The sequence below is a fragment of the Myotis daubentonii genome, chromosome 15 (assembly GCF_963259705.1).
Source record: "Myotis daubentonii chromosome 15, mMyoDau2.1, whole genome shotgun sequence".
NCBI lineage: Eukaryota > Metazoa > Chordata > Mammalia > Chiroptera > Vespertilionidae > Myotis > Myotis daubentonii.
The window spans coordinates 52,227,990-52,247,414 of NC_081854.1; the positions used below are offsets into that span (position 1 = coordinate 52,227,990).

General features: G+C 49.0%; 1 protein-coding gene across 1 annotated transcript; it reads left to right on the plus strand.

Moving 5' to 3' along the window:
- Positions 1-3,996: 3,996 nt before the first annotated feature.
- Positions 3,997-17,229, plus strand: CFAP20 (cilia and flagella associated protein 20). The gene is made up of 6 exons (XM_059667913.1): positions 3,997-4,332; positions 13,709-13,788; positions 14,733-14,844; positions 15,545-15,733; positions 16,033-16,143; positions 16,828-17,229. Exons 1-6 carry the CDS (start codon positions 4,249-4,251, stop codon positions 16,831-16,833), a joined length of 582 nt encoding a protein of 193 aa, XP_059523896.1. The 5' UTR covers positions 3,997-4,248; the 3' UTR covers positions 16,834-17,229.
- Positions 17,230-19,425: the final 2,196 nt, after the last annotated feature.

A 19,425-nucleotide genomic window follows, 5' to 3' on the forward strand; every position in this document is an offset into this window, starting at 1 on the left:
ATGGTTATATGACTCCGTGCCTTCATCAAAGTTACACACCAAAAAGAGTGCATTTTACTGTAAGTTTAAAAATCAATGTTAACCTAACAATAATGGGCAAGGGCCCAACCAAGTCCCATTTGAGCTTCGCTCTCACAGTCAAAGGAGCCTCATCTGCCCACTACTGGCTCCTTTACTTGGTGTTGTCAAGGCTGGTGGTGCTGGGGTACAGCCACTGAATTCGGGGGTCCTCCATCTGCCAGCTGAACGCCCCAGCCATCGCTGTTCTCCTCATCCCCATCAGCAAGGAGGGGTAAAGAATAAACTTGGCCTTACAGTGTGTATCAACTCCCGTGCCTCAGAGGCCGGGTGCTCCGAGTTTATGGGTTTGGATGGACATGAACAGACGCCGTCCGCTGGGTTGTAGCATCTGACCAGGGTTTTTGTGCACTGAATAGGATTCTTACAGTTGCTGGTGTTTTACATAATATCTCAGTTATTAAAGTTGTACATTGAAAAATCTCATTTGTCTTGTGTCTTTGAAATCAATTTACAAATCTTGTTATCACTACAAACTAGGTGGTTTTGTATATAAATATGAACACTGGTTTAATCTTTGATCGATGCTGGATTAATTAAAAACGGAACGGGTTAAACCATAAACATTGCTCCCACACAATCTAGTTTCCTTAGACATTTCAAAGTCACCCACACATTCAATCTGTTTGATGTGCACAAACACTTCCAATAGCTAACATGAAAGACCAAAATTCTGATGCAATCTTCCTAAGCATCCAAACACTAGACCAAAAATGTTAAACATTCATTGTTTACAAATTTAATTACATTTCCTTTGACACTTTTAAATTAAAAAATCACAGAACTAATTTCAAATTCCTTGAAGCATTTCAAATTAAACTGGAAGTATCAGATCCTCTAATACTTTAAGTTATTTTAAATATTTCAAATATCTTTAATAACAAACAAAATGTCACAATAATCAGAAACTTTCCCTCATCTGACATGGATTACTGATATGGGTTTGATTTGCTTGCCGTAATCTCTTGGTGTATTTTGACACCCCACCAAGATGTCATATTCCATCCAAACACAGGGCTGTGGGTTTGTTCATGGTCAGAGAATCTGGGCCGGGCATGGGACTGGGTGCTACTTCTGTGATGGTTCAACTCAGACTTCAGGCTAACAAACTAAAGCCCTTCTTGTAGTCATGGGATTCTCAAGACCACCCTTATCTTGCACTTCATGCAATTACTTTACCTTTTCTGCAACTTTTAATGGCCTGATGTGTATAAGTTGAGCTTCTGTACCTACTGCCCAGATTGCAATTTTGCTGCCTCATTAGATTTTGCTCTTTTCATTTATTACTTTTAAAAACTGATTTGTGCCGAAACCGGTTTGGCTCAGTGGATAGAGCGTCGGCCTGCGGACTGAAAGGTCCCAGGTTCGATTCCGGTCAAGGGCATGTACCTGGGTTGCGGGCACATCCCCAGTAGGAGATGTGCAGGAGGCAGCTGATCGATGTTTCTCTCCCATTGATGTTTCTAACTCTCTATCCCTCTCCCTTCCTCTCTGTAAAAAATCAATAAAATATATATTAAAAACAAAAAAAAACTGACTTGTATAATTATTGCAGGAAGCAACTTATTAGCAAGATTTTTCTTGTGTTCTGCCCTTACACATCTTCATGTTGATGAAGAGAAAACGATCTTGAAGACCTAGTGTTTAATGTGTTTCTTTGAGTGACATCTGTAGTTTTAGGTTATTTCAGTCTACATTACTTTTGAAATGAAGAAAAATGTCGAAGTGCACATTCGGCTCGAGTTTGTTCATTCATTCATTCATTCATTCATTCATTTATTTATTGTGTGCCTGTCATGATGGCGGTACTGCATCTGGAAGAAGCATGCCAAAATTAAGTCTACAATAGGAGCAAAACATGTCCACTAAACACTAATTCATGTTCTTTAATCCTTTCATCGAATAATCTTTACTGTAGCCAAGGCTTGTGATCACAATAAGCTGTGAACCCTAGCAGAAGGAAGAACTGAACACAGTTCATGTGGACACTCACTGAGGATGAGGAGAAGCAAGCACTTTCATTTCTCCCACCAGCTTGCTCACTGATGAGCTGGATATCTGTTCAGGGCACTTAAGCCCGTTTCCCCCTAGGATATTTTGAGAAATTTAATAACAATCAAGGGATAAATTGTTCACTGGCATAAAGTATACAGAGTCCCCAGAAATAATTCAAGAATAACAGTCTCGCCGAAACCGGTTTGGCTCAGTGGATAGAGCGTCGGCCTGCAGACTGAAAGGTCCCAGGTTCGATTCTGGTCAAGGGCATGTACCTGGGTTGCAGGCACATCCCCATTGGGAGATGTGCAGGAGGCAGCTGATCGATGTTTCTCTCTCATCAATGTTTCTAACTTTCTATCTCTCTCCCTTCCTCTCTGTGAAAAATCAATAAAATATATTTAAAAAAAAAAAAAGAATAACAGTCTCATATAAAATTTTTTGACTTTTTACTGTAATACAATCCATATGTCTCCCCTCTCCCCGCCCCTACCACCCAATGTCTGGAAATTCTGGCTCAGTTCATGGGGTTGCTGTGAGGATTAAATGATTTAATAAAGGCTAAGGCGCTTAGTATAGTGCCTGACACATAACAAATACTCAGTTGATGTTAGTTATTATTAGCTACTAGAGGCCTGGTGCACAAAATTCGTGTACAAGGGGGGTGATCCCTCAGCACAGCCTGCACCCTCTCACAATCTGGGACCCAGATCGGGCCTAAACCGGCAGCCAGCATCCCTCTCGCAATCTGGGACTGCTGGCTCCTAACTGCTCACCTGCCTGCCTGCCTGATCACCCCTAACCACTCTGCCTGCCTGCCTGCTGAACGCCCCTAACCACTCTGCTGGCCTGCCTCATTGCCCCTAACTGCCCTCCCCTGCCGGCCTGATCACTCCTAACTGCTCCCCCCTGCCCGCCTGATCGCCCCTAACCACCTCTACCTCGGCCCCTGCCACTGTGGCTTTGTCCGGAAGGACGTCCAGAAGATGTCTGGAAGATGTCCGGTCTAATTAGCATATTACCCTTTTATTAGTATAGATTATGAGGAGGAAGTTAGCTGCAAACTCCCTGTCAGCCACCATACCCAGCACAGGCCTGGGCACAGAGTATAATATTTAGGGAGATGCTCAGTGAGTGGTCTCCACCATTTCAGATATCTTTCCCATACGAAATACCATAGCTTATTTTATGTCTTTTTTTTTAAACTGTGCTGAGTATTGATATTTTTTTTTACAAAGAAAATCAGCTGTTATTCAACTCAACCAACTTGATTTTATTTTGTTTCATTTTATTAAGTTCTGCTTTTATCTGGATGTTCAGGTTTTCTTGTTTGCTAATAATAATAATGCATTTAAGGCGATATATTTTCCTCAGAGTGTTGCTTTGACTGCATCCCACATATCCACGTATACACGGTGTGCTCATAGCAACCCTGTTAGCAATGAAAGCAAGGGTGCACACAGGCGCCTAGTACAGTTACTGCCAATCCAGGTTACTGCTTTCACTCATCTGGGCCTCAGCCAGCAAGCTTCCTTGGCATCGCGGGGTTCCAGGTAAGCACCTCATCCCAAGCGCCTTGCTCCACTTTTCTTTCCCGCTTGTAACTCCGCCGCGCTCCTCAGGGGGCGGGGCCTGGCCCTCCCGCCCTCTGACCCCGCCGCCGCCGGGTTCCCATGACAGCACGCAAGTGTCGAAAACACATTCTATCGTCACGTCTCCTTACGCTTCCAAAAGCTCTGCGATGACGACGGAGAAAAATAGTCCCTCGGCAAAGGCGTTCTCTTCACGAGGAGGCGGAACTAGGGCGGGGCTCACGGGCGGAAGGAACAGGAAGTCCGCGATCCCCACGGCGGGATTGGCTCCGCGCTCCAAGGGGGCGGGCCCAAGTGGGCGGAGGGATCCACGTCAAGCTACGGGCGGCTCGCCGCCTCCACTTAAGGCGGGGAGCGCGGCGCGGGCGGCAGTTGCTGTGGTTCCCGTCCCGGCCCGGCTTCGTTCTTGTGAGAGCGGAAGCTCCCGGACGTGGCGTCCCGAGTCCAGGCGGTGGTGGCTGTCGACCCCGAGGCCCGTCGCTCAGCGTCCCTTGTTCGAACCTGAGCCGGCCCCCCCTGTTTCGCCACTTGGGGTCCGTAGCCAGGTCGCTCCGGCGCGGCCGAGGAGAAGGCCGCCTGCGAGATGTTCAAGAACACGTTCCAGAGCGGCTTCCTCTCCATCCTCTACAGCATCGGCAGCAAGCCGCTGCAGATCTGGGACAAGAAGGTCAGGGGCCGCGGCTGGGGGGGCGGGGGCCCCGTGTAAAACAGCCGGGGGGCCGTCTCGGTGGGAGTGGCTGGGGTCTAGGTGTCCAGGGGCCGAGCTGTGTGGTTCGCTCAGGGGTTCCTCGCGGCAGACTTGACCTGGTCCGTCCATTCCTCGGAGCTGGGGTGTCCCCGTCTGTACCCCCGTCTGTACCCGGCGGCGTCCATAGGGCCTCGCACGGCCCGACAGGCACACACTTGCTGGCGGTTGTTTTGGAAACGAAGAGATGAAAGCAGCTGCTGTTCACGGATCTCAGCAATATGGACGGATACCCTGCCCGGTGCCAGGCGCGGTGCTGGGCGCCAGACACGGAGCTTTTTTTTTTCTTCTTTTTTAAAAATATATTTTATTGATTTTTTACAGAGAGGAAGGGAGAGGGATAGTGAGTTAGAAACATGGATGAGAGAGAAACATCGATCGGCTGCCTCCTGCACACCCCCTACTGGGGATGTGCCCGCAACCCAGGTACATGCCCTTGACCGGAATCGAACTCGGGACCCTTCAGTCCACAGGCCGACGTTCTATCCACTGAGCCAAACCGGTCAGGGCCAGACACGGAGCTTTTGTTCCAGAACCAGTTCTATTTGGGCTTCCTTCGCTTGCCGCCCCCCCCCCCCCTTACTGATTCCAAACGGGTCAGACCGTGCACCTGCTGCACACTCGGGGTGACCGGGGCCTGTGGCCTGCCCCCCCTCAGTGCCTGCCTTCTCCAGCAGGGAAATTGCAGGGTGGTGATGGAGTCTTGTCGGCATGAATAAACCCCCAGCCCCATCCAAGCCCAGGGGCTTTCTTCGGGCATCCACAGGATGGCCCCGACACTGACCCAGGAGGCCATGGCCCCTCCACTCTTTGGAGATGTGCAGTGGGGGGCGTGTGTGTCTGGCAGCCTGAGGGTTGGTCTGCGTTTTGTTACCTTGACATTTCATTTCTCATGCAAACTCCCTCACAGTCAGCTGGCTGCACCCTCTCCTTCGTAGACGGGAAGGTTGGCGCTGACTGTGGGAGGGAGGCTGGTCACTGAGGGTCTAACAGTGGTCATGCTCTCCCCGGGGAGAATGAAAGCGGAATAACCTGAGTGAGAGGTTTACTGGTGGTGAAGCCCAGAACTGGGGATTTCACCTCAGAACGACTTTTCTGTCTTCCTTTACCCGCCGGTGAGTGTGTCGGGCTGCACAGCCATTGGGAGAGAACGGGGACCGCCTTCTGCCTGCGACCCCTGGGGAGCCCTGCGTTCTGCGAGCAGCTTCCAGGTGGCAGATCACAATGTCCTTTTGAAAAGGTCGTTGAAAGACTGGAGTGTAACAGGTCTGGGCCTTGTGCGTACGTGGGGACCGGACCGCCGCCGCCCAGAGCTCATGCCCAGAGTATTGCACAGGAGAGCAGTTCCTTCACCTTTTTCCTACGTCACTAAGGGTTCCAGGCGCGTGCTTGTGTTCACAGTGGAATCAAACCTCACAGACCCCGCGAAGCGAACCCGCAGCCAGGGGACCAGGAAACTGGGAACTGTGCAAGGCTTCTCAGCTGTGGCTTGACTCAGTTATGGGGAGAGTGGCCTTGTGTGCCCCTTGAACTTGGAGTTGTAACCAAGTGCCAGTGTAGGGCAATGAGATAGAGAGTGGGACGCGATGGAGGAGACCTTACACTGAGAATCCAGTGCTCGGACCTCAGCAGTTCTGGGGCGTGAAACCTGGATTAGAGTTGCCCATTGAACCCTTCTGGGCTTGCTCTTCTGTAGTTATTTTTCTAATGCTGCTTTTTGACTAGTCAACGTGTTTACACATGGAACATAGAAGCAAAGTAACCATGGCACACTGTGTCCCTTAACAACGCCACTAGAGGTCGGGTGGTACCCGAATGACATAAACACGTGAAAACTGCTAGATCAACTGGTGGAGTACATGGAGTAAATTTTGGCAAAGAAAACTGTAGAACAGTGGTTCTTAACCTTCTGGCCCTTTAAATACAGTTCCTCATGTTGTGACCCAACCATAAAATTATTTTCGTTGCTACTTCATCACTGTGATGTTGCTACTGTTATGAATCGTAATGTAAATATCTGATATGCAGGATGGTCTTAGGCGACCCCTGTGAAAGGGTCATTCGACCGCCAAAGGGGTCGCGACCCACAGGTTGAGAACCACTGCTGTAGAAGAACACTCATTTTAAGCAAAATTTTTCCCCTGGGGCAAGGGAAGGAATGGGAGAAAAAGAGAAAGCTTGGGGTCAGATGCACAGGCGTTGTTGTACCTGCCTTTTCTCGCTGTACCATAAGGTCCTCAGGACGTGTTGGGAATCCAGTTTGGTCCAGGGAAGCCTGGGAATGGATATACTTATCAAAGATTTATTGAACAACAGCTAAGTGACAGACATTGTGTAGATTTGAGGAGATACAGAATTGGAGAAGTATTTTCCCTGCTGGGGATGAGGGCAAAACTTGATGGAGAAAAGAAAGGACTATTCACATTGATCAAGAAGTGACCCTGGCCCTAGCCAGTTTGGGTCCGTGGTTAGTGTTGGCCCTCCGACTGTAGGGTCTCCGGTTTGATTCCAGTCAAGGGCGCATACCTCGGTTGTAGGCTCCATCCCCGGCCCCGGGTTGGGAGTGTGCAGGAGGCAACAAATCGATGTGTCTCTTACATCAGTGTTTCTCTCTCTGTGTCTCTCCCCCTCCCTTCCGCTAAAAATCAATGGAAAAAATATCCTTGGGAGAGGATTAACAACAAAATGATCCCAACCTTTACCAGTAAGCACATCATATTGGCTCTAATGCATATTTTCAATTATTATTTTGATTTCTCAAAATTTTACTATTTTCCTTCCTGAGTTTATGGAGAGAGAATTCCTGTGATTTGTTTTCTGCGAAGAATAATCTTGGAAAAATTAGGCTTGGTTTCTGCTTAGGCTCTGTGTCTCCTTATGAATGTGAGGAGTGAATGTCATATTCAAAATACCCGTGAATTTGCAAACTCCGTATTTGTGGGTGTGGTTACATTTGTATCCCACTCTTTGAGATTCACAGCCCCTCTCCCCTTCTCATCCTTCAAATCTCAACTTAAACATTTCATTGAGAGCGTAAGTGAGGTATCTCCCTCTAGACTACAAGTTCCTAAAGGGGAGGAGTAGTCTCTGACCTTGAAACCCCAGTGCTGGAGTGTCATCAGGCACCTTGGATTTGTGGCCTGGTCTGTCTCAGGTCCTCTGCTGTGTGACCTTGGGCAAGTGCTTAACTCCTCAGTTTTCTCCTCTTACAGTAATGCCCCCTCTCTCTCCTGGTTATGGAGATGAAATGAAGATGTATATGAATGCTTAGCAACAGAGTTATAGCATACAATATTAAATAGGGCAGGAAACAGAGGGTTTTGCTCAAGAGTAAAAAAGTTTATATTTGAGCTCAGTATTCAGATGCTGAGGAATCGGAAGCCCAGACTTCTGATATCAGGATATGTAATTTAATCATTTTATCATGGCTTTCCCAGTCCAAAACCCTTAGCATGGTCTAGTGCAGTGATGGCGAACCTATGACACGCGTGTCAGAGGTGACACGCGGATTCATTTTTTTGGTTGATTTTTCTTTGTTAAATGGCATTTAAATATATAAAATAAATATCAAAAATATAAGTCTTTGTTTTACTATGGTTGCAAATATCAAAAAATTTCTATATGTGACACGGCACCAGAGTTAAGTTAGGGCTTTTCAAAATGCTGACACGCTGAGCTCAAAAGGTTCGCCGTCACTGGTCTAGTGCCTGCTTACCTAGTTCTCCAGGCTCACCTGCCCTTGGCTCACCTGTCCTGGACTCCCGTCTATTGAACCTACTGAACTGAAAGGAGCCGTGTTCTCTCTCACCTTCATTCAGGCTTTTGTTTTTGCTGGTCCCTCTGCTGGGACCTGTGCCTCCACCTCTACTTCAGTCTCTAGGCCACAGCTTACAAGCACTCCCTTGGGTTAATGTCTGTCCCCTTGCAGAATTTCTCCTTCCTTTTCATCATACTCAATCACACTTGGTTTTTAAAATTTTTTTTAATGTATTGTTTTGAGAGACAGAGAGAAATTGATTTGTTGTTCCACTTATTTATGCATTCTTCCATTGCTTCTTGTATGTGCCTGACCAGAGATAGATCGTCCCAAAACCCTGGTGTATCGGGATGATGCTCTATTGATTTTTTTACAGAGAGAAATGGAGAGGGGTAGAGAGTTAGAAACACTGATGAGAGAGAAACATCGATCAGCTGCCTCCTGCACACTCCTCACTGGGGATGTGCCCGCAACCAAGGTACATGCCCTTGGCCGGAATCGAACCTGGGACCCCTGAGTCCGCAGGCTGTCACTCTATCCACTGAGCCAAACTGGTTAGGGCTTAGCTTCTTTTTTTAAAAAAATATATTTTTATTGATTTCAGAGAGGAAGGGAGAGGTAGAGAGAGAGAGAAACATCAATGATGAGAGAGAATCATTGATTAGCTGCCTCCTGCACACCCCCAACTGGGGCTCGAGCCCACAACCCAGGCATGTGCCCTTGACCGGAATCGAACCTGGGACCCTTTGGTCCGCAGTCCAACGCTCTATCCACTGAGCCAAATCAGCTAGGCAATAGAAATTAGCTTCTTAGGATCTGTATTCCTGGCTAGACTGGGAGCTTTCTAATAAGCTTTGCAATTTTTCAAACCAAGAGCTTAGGAGAAATTAGGGGTTTCTTAAGGTTTCCTTAATTTCTGGGCCTGTAAGTATTACATTGATTAAAGGACTCTTATGTGTACTGTAAACATTGCTTCTGATTTGTAAAGAAAATACCAGGAGCTTTGTTACTACTGACGGCCTGTGTAACACATTCTCTGTCCTCACTGGTAATATCCTAAAAGCCTAGTAGGTGAGAATGTTAATTCCTACAGGCTTCTCTGTCTGTCTCCTCTCACCTCGGCTCTCTCTCAGCTGCTGCCCCTCCCCTATTCCTAAGCTCAATATTAGAGCCAGAGTCTCTGTGGCTGTTGCTGGATGGTATTAGATTCCCATTTCCTGTTCCTAATTTAAAAAGTGAACGAAGTCTCCAGAAAGAAGCTCCCACGCCCCAGCTTCTAATGAGTGAACCTTGTTGGTCCATGTTAAACTGATGCAATTTCCAGTAGTAGAATTGACAGCACTCGGACATGAAGGTAGGAAAGCTCTTTTTTTCAGACTTTCCCTGGGTCAGTCTGATGGTGTTCTCCATTGTTCTGAGTAACAGCTTTTCCTATAATTGGGCAAAGGCCTGGTTTTAGTGACACTTGCCCTGGGGATGCGCTGTTACAAAGATACTGGTTAACAACGCACACCACTGTCCTTACTTGAGGGCAGAGTGTGTTGCACGCGCCCCGAGTTGCCTGGCTGCTGTCTGATTGCCCTGCGGAGTGACCCGCTGGAGCCTGGGAGGCCAAGGCCTTGCGGCGGAGCTATGCCCAGCTCTCCCCACAGAGGTCTCCCTCTGCCCATTTTCGGAGGGAGCCCAGCCCCTAGCAGAGCTGGTTTTGCTGAAACGGACAGCGCTAATGGCTCACTGTAAATTGGAACATGTGTCGTTTAGACTAGGATACCAGATGGCTGGGGGCTCAGCTGTCTGCCAGGATAAGTGGGTGGAACCAGAAAAAAAAAGAAATGGGTGGGGGTAGGAAATGGAAACCACTCCTGTGTTATTTTTAACGCACCTGTAGAAATAGAGAACATTGGCCAGCTTCCTCCCAGTAGTATTTCCCCCTCAGCTTGACCCTCCTCCCTGGGGCTTAAGTCAGTGTTGCTTATTAGTTGCCCCAGCAACGATGGAAAGCCTGGGAGAGGGATTGCACGAAAGGCTGGATGTGCCCTTCCTGGAGTCGGCAGAGGCTGAGGACCATTCTGACTGGCACTTGTCAGTTGCCTGGGTGCTGAGGCTCCTAAAGTACCTCCAGCTCATCGCTTGGGGAGTTGGTGAACTTTTAACAACTGTAAGATTGGCTTTATTTATTTACTTATTTATTTGGGGGATAAAACACGTGTAGGCCACACTTTGATAGTGGGGATGTGTTATGAAATAAAAAAGAATTAATGTCACAAATAATTGGCACTTTCTAATTTAGAGAGGGAAGTAAAAGAAAACCTGCTTCCACCATGAGCAGTAAATGCTGACCGGCTCATCTTATCTTCATTTCAAAGCCGGCCTGCCGAGCGACCTCTGACCTGGAAGGGGCTGAGGACAGGAAGTGGATGCTTTCTGAGGCCATGTGTCCTGTTATCAGGGTTGGTCAGAAGCGGGACTGAGGAGGGGGTTGCTTCCTGGAAGACCTTGCAGTAGACATGAGCCAGATTGCCAGGGGGGTAGGAAGCTTGCCCACACTCCTTCCCCTTCCCATCCTAGTTCTAGGGCCCAGAGAAGAGGCGTGGGAGGTTTCGCACCCTCTCAGTGCTCACATCTCTGATTAATCGCATCTCCATCTACCTCCATCCTTTTCTCCCCATGAGTTTGTATTTGCAGCCCTTGAACTTCAATAAAGGGAAAAATCATCATTCACTGATAGATCAACATAATTTGATTTCATAGCGCTGGCAGCTTGGGATGTGAGAATACTGTGTTTTCTTCTTTGAGGCCTGAGCTTGCTTCTTGGGCAAAACTCTCCTTAGCTTGTCTCACCACCAGCCAGGCTGAAACGCGAGACTGATCGGCATCCCTTCAAAAAAGCTGCCTCGGTTCCCCTGAGTTCTCTTGTTTGGGGGCCACATTCATTAATTTTGTAAGAAATAAGTTTGCGAGTGTGGTTGTTGCCATGTGGCTGAGAGAAAGTTCTCTTTAGGAAGTCGTTGAAAGTCGAAACAGATGATAGAGGCAGCTTCCCTAACGCTCCTGCCCGTGCTCCCGCCCTGTGAAGCCCGCTAGGCCTTCTTGAGTGAGAGGCCGTGGGATGTAAGATCTGCGGCCAGTGCTTTGAAACAGTGTTGGATAAATTGCAACAATTTGCACTTTAGCAATAGTAGCCTATGGGCACTAAATACTTAATCCTTTCAATTTAATCATCTGTTTGAGTATTGCCTTAGTTACCTTTTAAGGAAAGAATGAAGCTAGATTACAGGGAATAATTAGCGGTATGTTACAGAATTGGTGTTTGCATCTTGTTAGAATACTGCCAGCTCTTATCATCACATGATTTGGAAATAATGTCCTGACTAAGTCCTCCTTCACCAACACCGCCTGCTGTTCCCCAGCAGCTGTGGGCCGGCAACTAGAGGGCTATCGCCACTTGGATGGGAGGGTTCCTGTGGGGGATGAGGTGGGCAGTGGTGGCATATGCTACACAGATCCAAGCTTTGTGCTCTTAATCTCCCTTGGCACGAGGCCTAGAATCCGAAGCAGGAGGGCATTTGATGTCAGCAGCTTCGTTTGAGAAGCACGTCAATGTGACATTTGTGTCTTGAGAACCAAGAAATGCCACATTGGCAGAGATCGGACCCGTCCACCCCGCACTCTGTCTCTGAAGGTGGCACTAAAAGATGATTTGTGGGGAAGCATTCCTGCTGGCAGCCTCCTGGGCTCTGTGGTGTGAGGCACCCAGGATCTCTGGCTTCCTGTTAGTAGTTCATGGTGGATATGTTATCCAGGAATGTTTTAAAATCCTTCTTGAAACTATTCATATGTGCCAGCTCTTAGAGTGACAAAGTCCAGAAGTCAGCAAATATTTGAGTGCTTACCGTATGCCTAGCACAGTACTAAGCATTGTAGACGATACAAATGATGCTTAATACTTGGTCCCTACCCCTGAGCTTACACTTTTTTGAGAAGATAAGACTCAGTTGCAACGTGTAGAAAAAGATGGCCAGTGATAGCAGATGTCACCTGGAGAACGCCAAGCACACCACAAGTGGATCAAGTTCACAGTAACAGAGCTCGGAGACTGGTGTTTAAAAATAGGATGACATTATTAATAACCTATGGTGAAAAAGACAACTATTAGCCCTGGCTGGTTTGGTTCGTGATTAGATCGTTGGCCCGTGGACTGAAGGGTCAGGGGTTCAATTCCGGTCAAGGGCATGTACCTCGGTTGCAGGTTCCATGCCCAGCTCTGGTTGGGGCGCTTACTAAATAGAGGCAACCAATCAATGTGTCTCTCTCACATCGATGTTTCTCTCTGTCTCTCCTCCTCTAATCCACTCTCTCTTAAAATTAGTGGGGAAAAAATATCCTCAAGTGAGGATTAACAAAAAAAGGAAAGAAAAATACATCTATCAGACGGACTGGACACTGTGTTCTCTCCCTTATGGGAATCTGATGGGAAGCCAAATGAACAATTATTGAATTCGACAAACAGCCCAACACAGCCCGTCTCACCGTCCCTAGAAAAAGACCACGTTTGTCTTTCTGATGAGTCCTGCTCTAAAGCTGTTGATCCTTTTCAGGTGTTAATATGTTCAGCCCTGGCAGTCCAGCCCTGTCTCTGAGGTATCTTTGCACATCTCTGCTCTGTTCATATTAGGTGCTTAAGAGTTGATTGCTTGAAGGTAATTCTTCTTTCCTAAATATTTTGAGAGGAGGCACCTGTATCGAATATTGACTCCTTCCCCTCATATACCTCCTACATATGCAGCAAACAATACAAAACAAGGTAGGATGAAGAGCTGAATTGCGTAGTGTGGGCTATTTAAGCCAGGAAAACAAGTCGGAGAGGTCAGTGTGGGCTGGAAATGCTAATGAAGGCTTCTGTGTGGGGCACAGATGGGACTTGAGTTCATACCTGAAAAAGTAGAAACTCAGGGGAGAGAAGGTAAGGAAGCATGAAGTAGGAGTAAACCTGGGGGAGTAGCGCTTATGTTCTGGTTGCCCCTCCTCAGTGACACTCAGCACCTGCCTTTCTGGCTGAAGAAGAGTGAGGCAGCCTGGAGCAGTGGCCGGCCTGGTCGCCGTCCTGACGCTCTGACTTAGGAGCTGACATCTGCACTCCCTGGGTGTCGATGTCCACATGTGTAAAGTGGAAACAGTGCCACCTGCCTTGTGATTTTTGTTGTGTGGGAGGGATTAAGTGAGAGAATGTATATGAATGTTCTAATGCATAGTAGGAACTCATTAAATGTTAGCTGAATGAATGGAGCTGATTTCTTCGGGAAGAAATTTATCCTGATTTATAGGTTGCTGAGTTCCCTGTGATTCCTGTGGTGGTTGATGGGACCCGGCATAGCAGTAATAGCCTGGTTTGCTTACACATAAGCTTCAACATAGCATGTCACAGACTTCCGTGCTATCCCCCTCTGGGCCACTGTGGTTTTCTTTAAACGGTCCCATTCAGAATCTTAAAGTTGTTGCCAAATATTTCAGTACTAACCAGTTTAATTTTCTTCCTTTTAGGTGCGGAATGGCCACATCAAAAGAATCACTGATAATGACATCCAGTCCCTGGTGCTGGAGATTGAAGGAACAAATGTCAGGTAGGTTGAACTCTGTTTTCCTAGAGACACTGTCCAAGGAGGCAGTATACCTCATGAGGCGAAAGGCACAGGCTGTCTGGTCAGGCCACCTGGTGTGAATCCAGCTCTGCTGCTTAGAGCTGTAACTTGGCAAGTTCCTCCGTCTCCTTGGCCTTTCTTTCCTCATCTGTAAAATGGGGATAACAGTACATCTTTCCTGAAGGGTTATTGTGCAGATTAAATGAGTGAATGTGGATAAAACACTTACTAGTAGAATCTGCTTAGCACATGTTAAGCGCTGTGCAAATATTAGATATTATTAATATTTAACCAAGGTGTGTGTGTGTTGGGGGTGGCCATTGTGGGTTTTGGTGCCAAAATGGTCTTAGTTTTGGCTTCCTATCATTTGTTGGTTCTCTTATACCAGAAGTAGATCTTCTCTCACTGGAAGAACTGCCTCAGATCCACTGGTCTGGTTTTGCTTTTCAGGTATTTTATTGTTGGTGTCTAGTCCTATATTGAGCTTTTGTTTCAGAGTCCAGCATTTTTTTTTTTTAATTACTCGGGAATATGTTCTTATTGATTTTTAGAGAGAGAGGAAGGGGGGGAAGAGAGAGAGAGAGAGAGAAACAATGATGTGAGAAAGAAACATCAATCAGTTGCTTCCTGTATACGTCCTGACTGGGGATCGAACCTGCAACCCAAGTATGTTCCCTAACCAGAAATCGAACCCTCAACCCTTTGTGTATGGGATAATGCTCTAACCAACTGAGCCACCTGGCCAGGGCCGGAGTCCAGCGGTTTTTAAAGCATTAGCTGACTTAAGGGTTGAGGGCTTCATTGGCTGATGTGTCTGGAACTAGTAGATCTGCCTTTCGATTTATCCTCTTGGGCTGTGGGTTGTTGCTGTGCGTACACAGAGGAAAGGATCAGTAGTGTGTTTATTGGCATTTCCTTCTCTACAGCACCACATACATCACGTGCCCTGCAGACCCAAAGAAGACATTAGGAATTAAACTTCCATTCCTTGTCATGATTATTAAAAACCTGAAGAAATACTTTACTTTTGAAGTACAGGTAAGTGTGCGCACATGAATGTACATGCTCTTGGCTGTGCCAGGGAGGTGTCCCATCAGCCTGTAGGAAAATGTCTTCTTTACTGCCTGTGCCGTAAACTTGACTCAGCCCTTATTATTTTGACATACATTTGGTATTAGTAATCATAATTTAATGCCGAGTTTTTAAAGAAACGGTAAATTTAACTATAGCGATAAGATTTCAAAACTTAAGGGTTAGAGTAGTGTTCATTTGGGGAGTAACTATTTAATACTGAGTTATTGTTGGTCTCTATTCTAGTGGCTGCCTCCTGCACGCCCCTACTGGGGATCAAGCCTGTACCTGGGCATGTGCCCTGATTTGGAATTGAACCATGTGGTGCATGGGTCCACGCTCAACCACTAAGCAACACCGGCCAGGCTATTTCTCGTAGTTTTTATTTTCAAAGGGAAGAATGTTTATGAAGTCATTCTATGGCCTGAGAGCCTGGCGGGTGGGTGTGTCATATGTCATAAGCAGCTGGTGTTGTCTTGGCAACAAATAAGATAAACTTGCTCCTTCCAGGCCATCTGCATCCAGTGTGACCTGTGTCTGGTCTGTTTATCCTCCCTTGGGCCTCAGCCTTGGAAATCAGGGCTGTGGAAGTTCAGGTCCTTGCCTTACCCAGATTGCTAGCTTCTTCCAGGGTGGAGGGAGCATGACTCTTGTCTCCATTTCACAGGTACTAGACGACAAAAATGTGCGTCGGCGATTTCGGGCAAGTAACTACCAGAGCACCACCCGGGTGAAACCCTTCATCTGCACCATGCCCATGCGGCTGGATGACGGCTGGAACCAGATTCAGTTCAACCTGTCCGACTTCACTCGACGGGCGTACGGCACCAACTACATCGAGACCCTGAGAGTGCAGGTGCCAGGCCCTTTCCGATGGAGCCCACGTGGGACGGGGGTGCTCTGTCACTGGCTGGGGTCCACATGACAGAAGAGTGGGTTTCTGGATCAGGCCCCCAAGCGCAGGGGGTTCTGCTCAGAGGTAGCGGGAGAATATGGCGAGGAAATCCCTCTTGTCAGAATCCACCCCAGGCCAAGCAGGAGACGCCCCGGGGATGCCGCTCGGACAGCACCGTGGGGTGGGGGAGCTCTAGGAGGACCGGGAGATGAGGAAGGACAGTTACGTTGAGTTTCTCAAAATAAGCCTGGCGCCCACAGATCCACGCCAACTGCCGCATCCGCCGGGTTTACTTCTCAGACAGGCTGTACTCAGAGGATGAACTGCCAGCGGAGTTCAAACTCTACCTCCCAGTTCAGAACAAGGGGAAGGTAAGCAGCCAGGACTCCCGAGGGAGGCCAGGCGGTGGGTCGGGAGGCTGTGTCCTGGAAAGTGCTCTCCCTGGTCGGCTGCACGGCCTCTCTGCGTTGGCGTGGAGAATGGGGTGCCTTTCCATCGTAAGACGTGAGTCTTCCCGCCGCCAGCAGCGAGTCAGGAATGAGCCTGGAAGGTTCTGTTGTGCTCCTCCACCTCCACAGGTGATCCTGCCCCTCCTGGGCGTTCGGGGTGCAGGGAGTCACAGGCACCCATCAAACCACTGTTTTAAAAATCCTCACCGGAGGGTATTTTTCCCATTAATTTTTAGAGAGAGTGAAAGGGAGGGAGAAGGGAGCGGGGAGGGGGGGACAATCATTGATGTGAGAGAGACACATCAATTGGTTGCCTCCCGCACATGCCCGACCAGTGCTGGGGATCAAACCGCAACTGAGGTACATGTTCTTGACCCTTTGACCCACACGCCAACACTAACCACTGAGAAAAACTGGCCAGGGTCCATGGAACCTCTTTATCAGCCCGTTGCTCTCTCCTCTGACACGATGGCAGCGCTACCTGCTGCTGCTGCTGACGTGTGCATTTCCTGCAGCTCAGCATCCTGCGTGCCACAGAGCTAGGGGGTCAGGGCACTGACCATCTATTTCTGATAACTTGAATGGATGCCTCTTTTTCCCCTTCAGCAATAACTGGAATGCAACTCAAGGGATAGACCCTGGACCCGACTCTTAGTTTTAAAGGAAACTATCTGGAGGACAATGCAGAAAAACAAATATTTCTATTAGTTCACTGTGCTGTGGTTCTTTTGTCTACTCCTTGGTGTCCCTTGTCGCGGACACAGTGACCATGCCGTACGTAACGCATCGTAAGTACAGTGGGGATGCGGGGCTCCTGGCGTTTTTCCCGCTGCCACCCCAGCGCGTGGGAGATAACTTCCCACGAGCTTACAGAATTAAAGGTGTCCATTTCAGACCAAAATCTCTTTCTACGGTTTGTTCTTTGTTTTATATATTATCTAAATATATGTATATGCTTGTAATACTCATAATCTGGAAATGAATAAAATGTTATATTCTTGGTTTGTACATTTGTTCTTCGTTTGTGTCTTTTTTAATGGTGACGTTTCTAGTTTGTGTCTTTTTTAATGGTGACGTTTCTCTTTTCTTTGTGGGATGAAAATAGAACTCTTTCCAAAGACCGGCCCATGCATTCGTGCTGTGCAATAGCTGGCAGTGAGCGCTTAGAACAAGACTGAGCTATAGATACTGACTTGGAACAACTTTCAAGATGAACAAGTGGAAAAACCCAGGAATGGTGCAGGACTAAGCGAGGCACCTTCCTGAGTCACTGAAGACCAAGCACATCTAGTCCGATTGTCTCTGTACCAGCAGCGCCCCCAGCGCTGGGGCGGGCACCACCTCCCACTCAGGCTCCACAGGAAGTACCTGCCTGGACTTGGGGGCTTCAGGGAAAGCGGCTTCTTTAAGCACAAATCACGTGAGACCTGAAACCTCCTGCACTTGCCCACTCGCACTCATTCTGGGGCTCGCTGGCTTAGACAGGTAATTAACTTACGCACGTGAAACCCTTCGCTCCCGCACTACATGTGGATCATGCCTGGGGAAGCAGTTGGGGTGCAGACAAGAGCACATGTAGACGCACCTAGATGACCTTGAAGGACAGCACAGTGATTGCATCTGGAGAGAATGGTTACGGTACCCCCTGGATGCTTTGTTGGACACTGAAGAATATTTTTCAAAAGGTAACATTTATGTAATAGAAACGTGGAAGTCGGAAGGAACGAAGGGCCATCCTAGGCACCGCGTTCTCCCTTCCACCGGGAGAGGCCAGGGTGGTGGGCGGAGCCGCTTCGGCTTTGATGAGAGGTGAGAGCACGCAGTGCCAGTCGGCATTGATCCCTGCCTCCTGAGCAGTGAAATGGTGAGGGCACCTGCTCCTCGTCCTCTTCGGAGCCTGCTCCGGGCCAGCTCGGCCAAGTCTGCGAGGGGGCAGGGGCTGCGGGAGGGGGGGGTGGACGAAGGTGCCCCTCTCTACCTCATGGCTCAGTTCCATTTCCCCTCAGTCGTTCGCTGCCTGGCATGCAGGTGGGCTCAGCTCATACTAGGCCCTTTGTCTCCTGCTAACGACCAGACTGGAGCCCCTTCCCCCTGGGCGCCGCCCTCTCCTTTGTGAGCCACGGGCCGTTCAGACCAGGTGACTGCTCTTTCAGGGCCAGCGCGTCACATCTGAGTGTTGTCCGAGTCTCCGTGCTTCCATTCCTGCCTTAGACTCCATGTGTCTCCGGAGCTTCCTGGGTTTCAGGGGGAACCTCAAAAAAGGAGGGGGGGTCGGGGATTCACAGAGCTGCTTGTCTCTGGCCACTGTGGAGTGAGGTCTTCCCTCCAATCTGGAGTCTGTTGTGGATGAAAGATGCTTTTGTGGAGCCGGAAAGCGGGTTAACTTCTCCTCTCCCCTCGGTGCCGGGTGTCAGCGAAGTGCCCTGGAGCCCGAGAAAGACAGTAACGTGCTCTCCTCCACACACAGCCCCCTTCACCGCGCTGGCCGGACTATGTATGGCCATTACCTCACCGCCCTCTCCGGGGTGGAAGGCAGCAGCTGTTGCCTTTCCAGATGCTTCTCATAGCCATCCGAGAGGAAGTGAGGGGGCGTCAGGGTGATGCCATGAATTATCTAGGCTGGCCCTGGGCCAGCGCGCATGGTGGCACCAGCGGCTGCCCGGCCTGGCCCTTGGCTCCCAGCTCACCAGGAAGATGACTGGTGAGGCCACAGGAGGGGGCGGGAGGGACAGGCTGTGGGGACCAGGGTGACCTCAGACTGTGGAAACGGGAGCGGGCGGGCGCCTATCTAGCTCCCGGCAGTCATGGCGCTTTAGAGGAACCGCCTTCCCAGCGGGAGTGAGTTCACGGCATGAACTCGGGGGGGACAGGTGCACAGCCACTCCCAACAGGGCTCATTTTGGGAGAGGGCAGACCCTCCAGGGCCCCTCTTTGCCACTGGCCCGTGGGCTGCCTCCCTGCAGCCAGGCCAGCCCCTGCCTGGGCATCTCTGGAGGAGACAAGTGGGCACCAGAGAACCCGAGCGGATTTCCCTGGCACCTCGGCAGCTGGAGCCAAAGGCTCGGGCTCGGAACTCACGGGAAAAGGTCTTGGATCTCTCCTCTGAGCCCCTCGCGCCCTGATGAGGACACTGCAGCCGGAGAGGCACGGGCTAGCCCCTAGGAGTGGCAGGGGCAGAATGAGGACCCAATCCCATGACGGGAG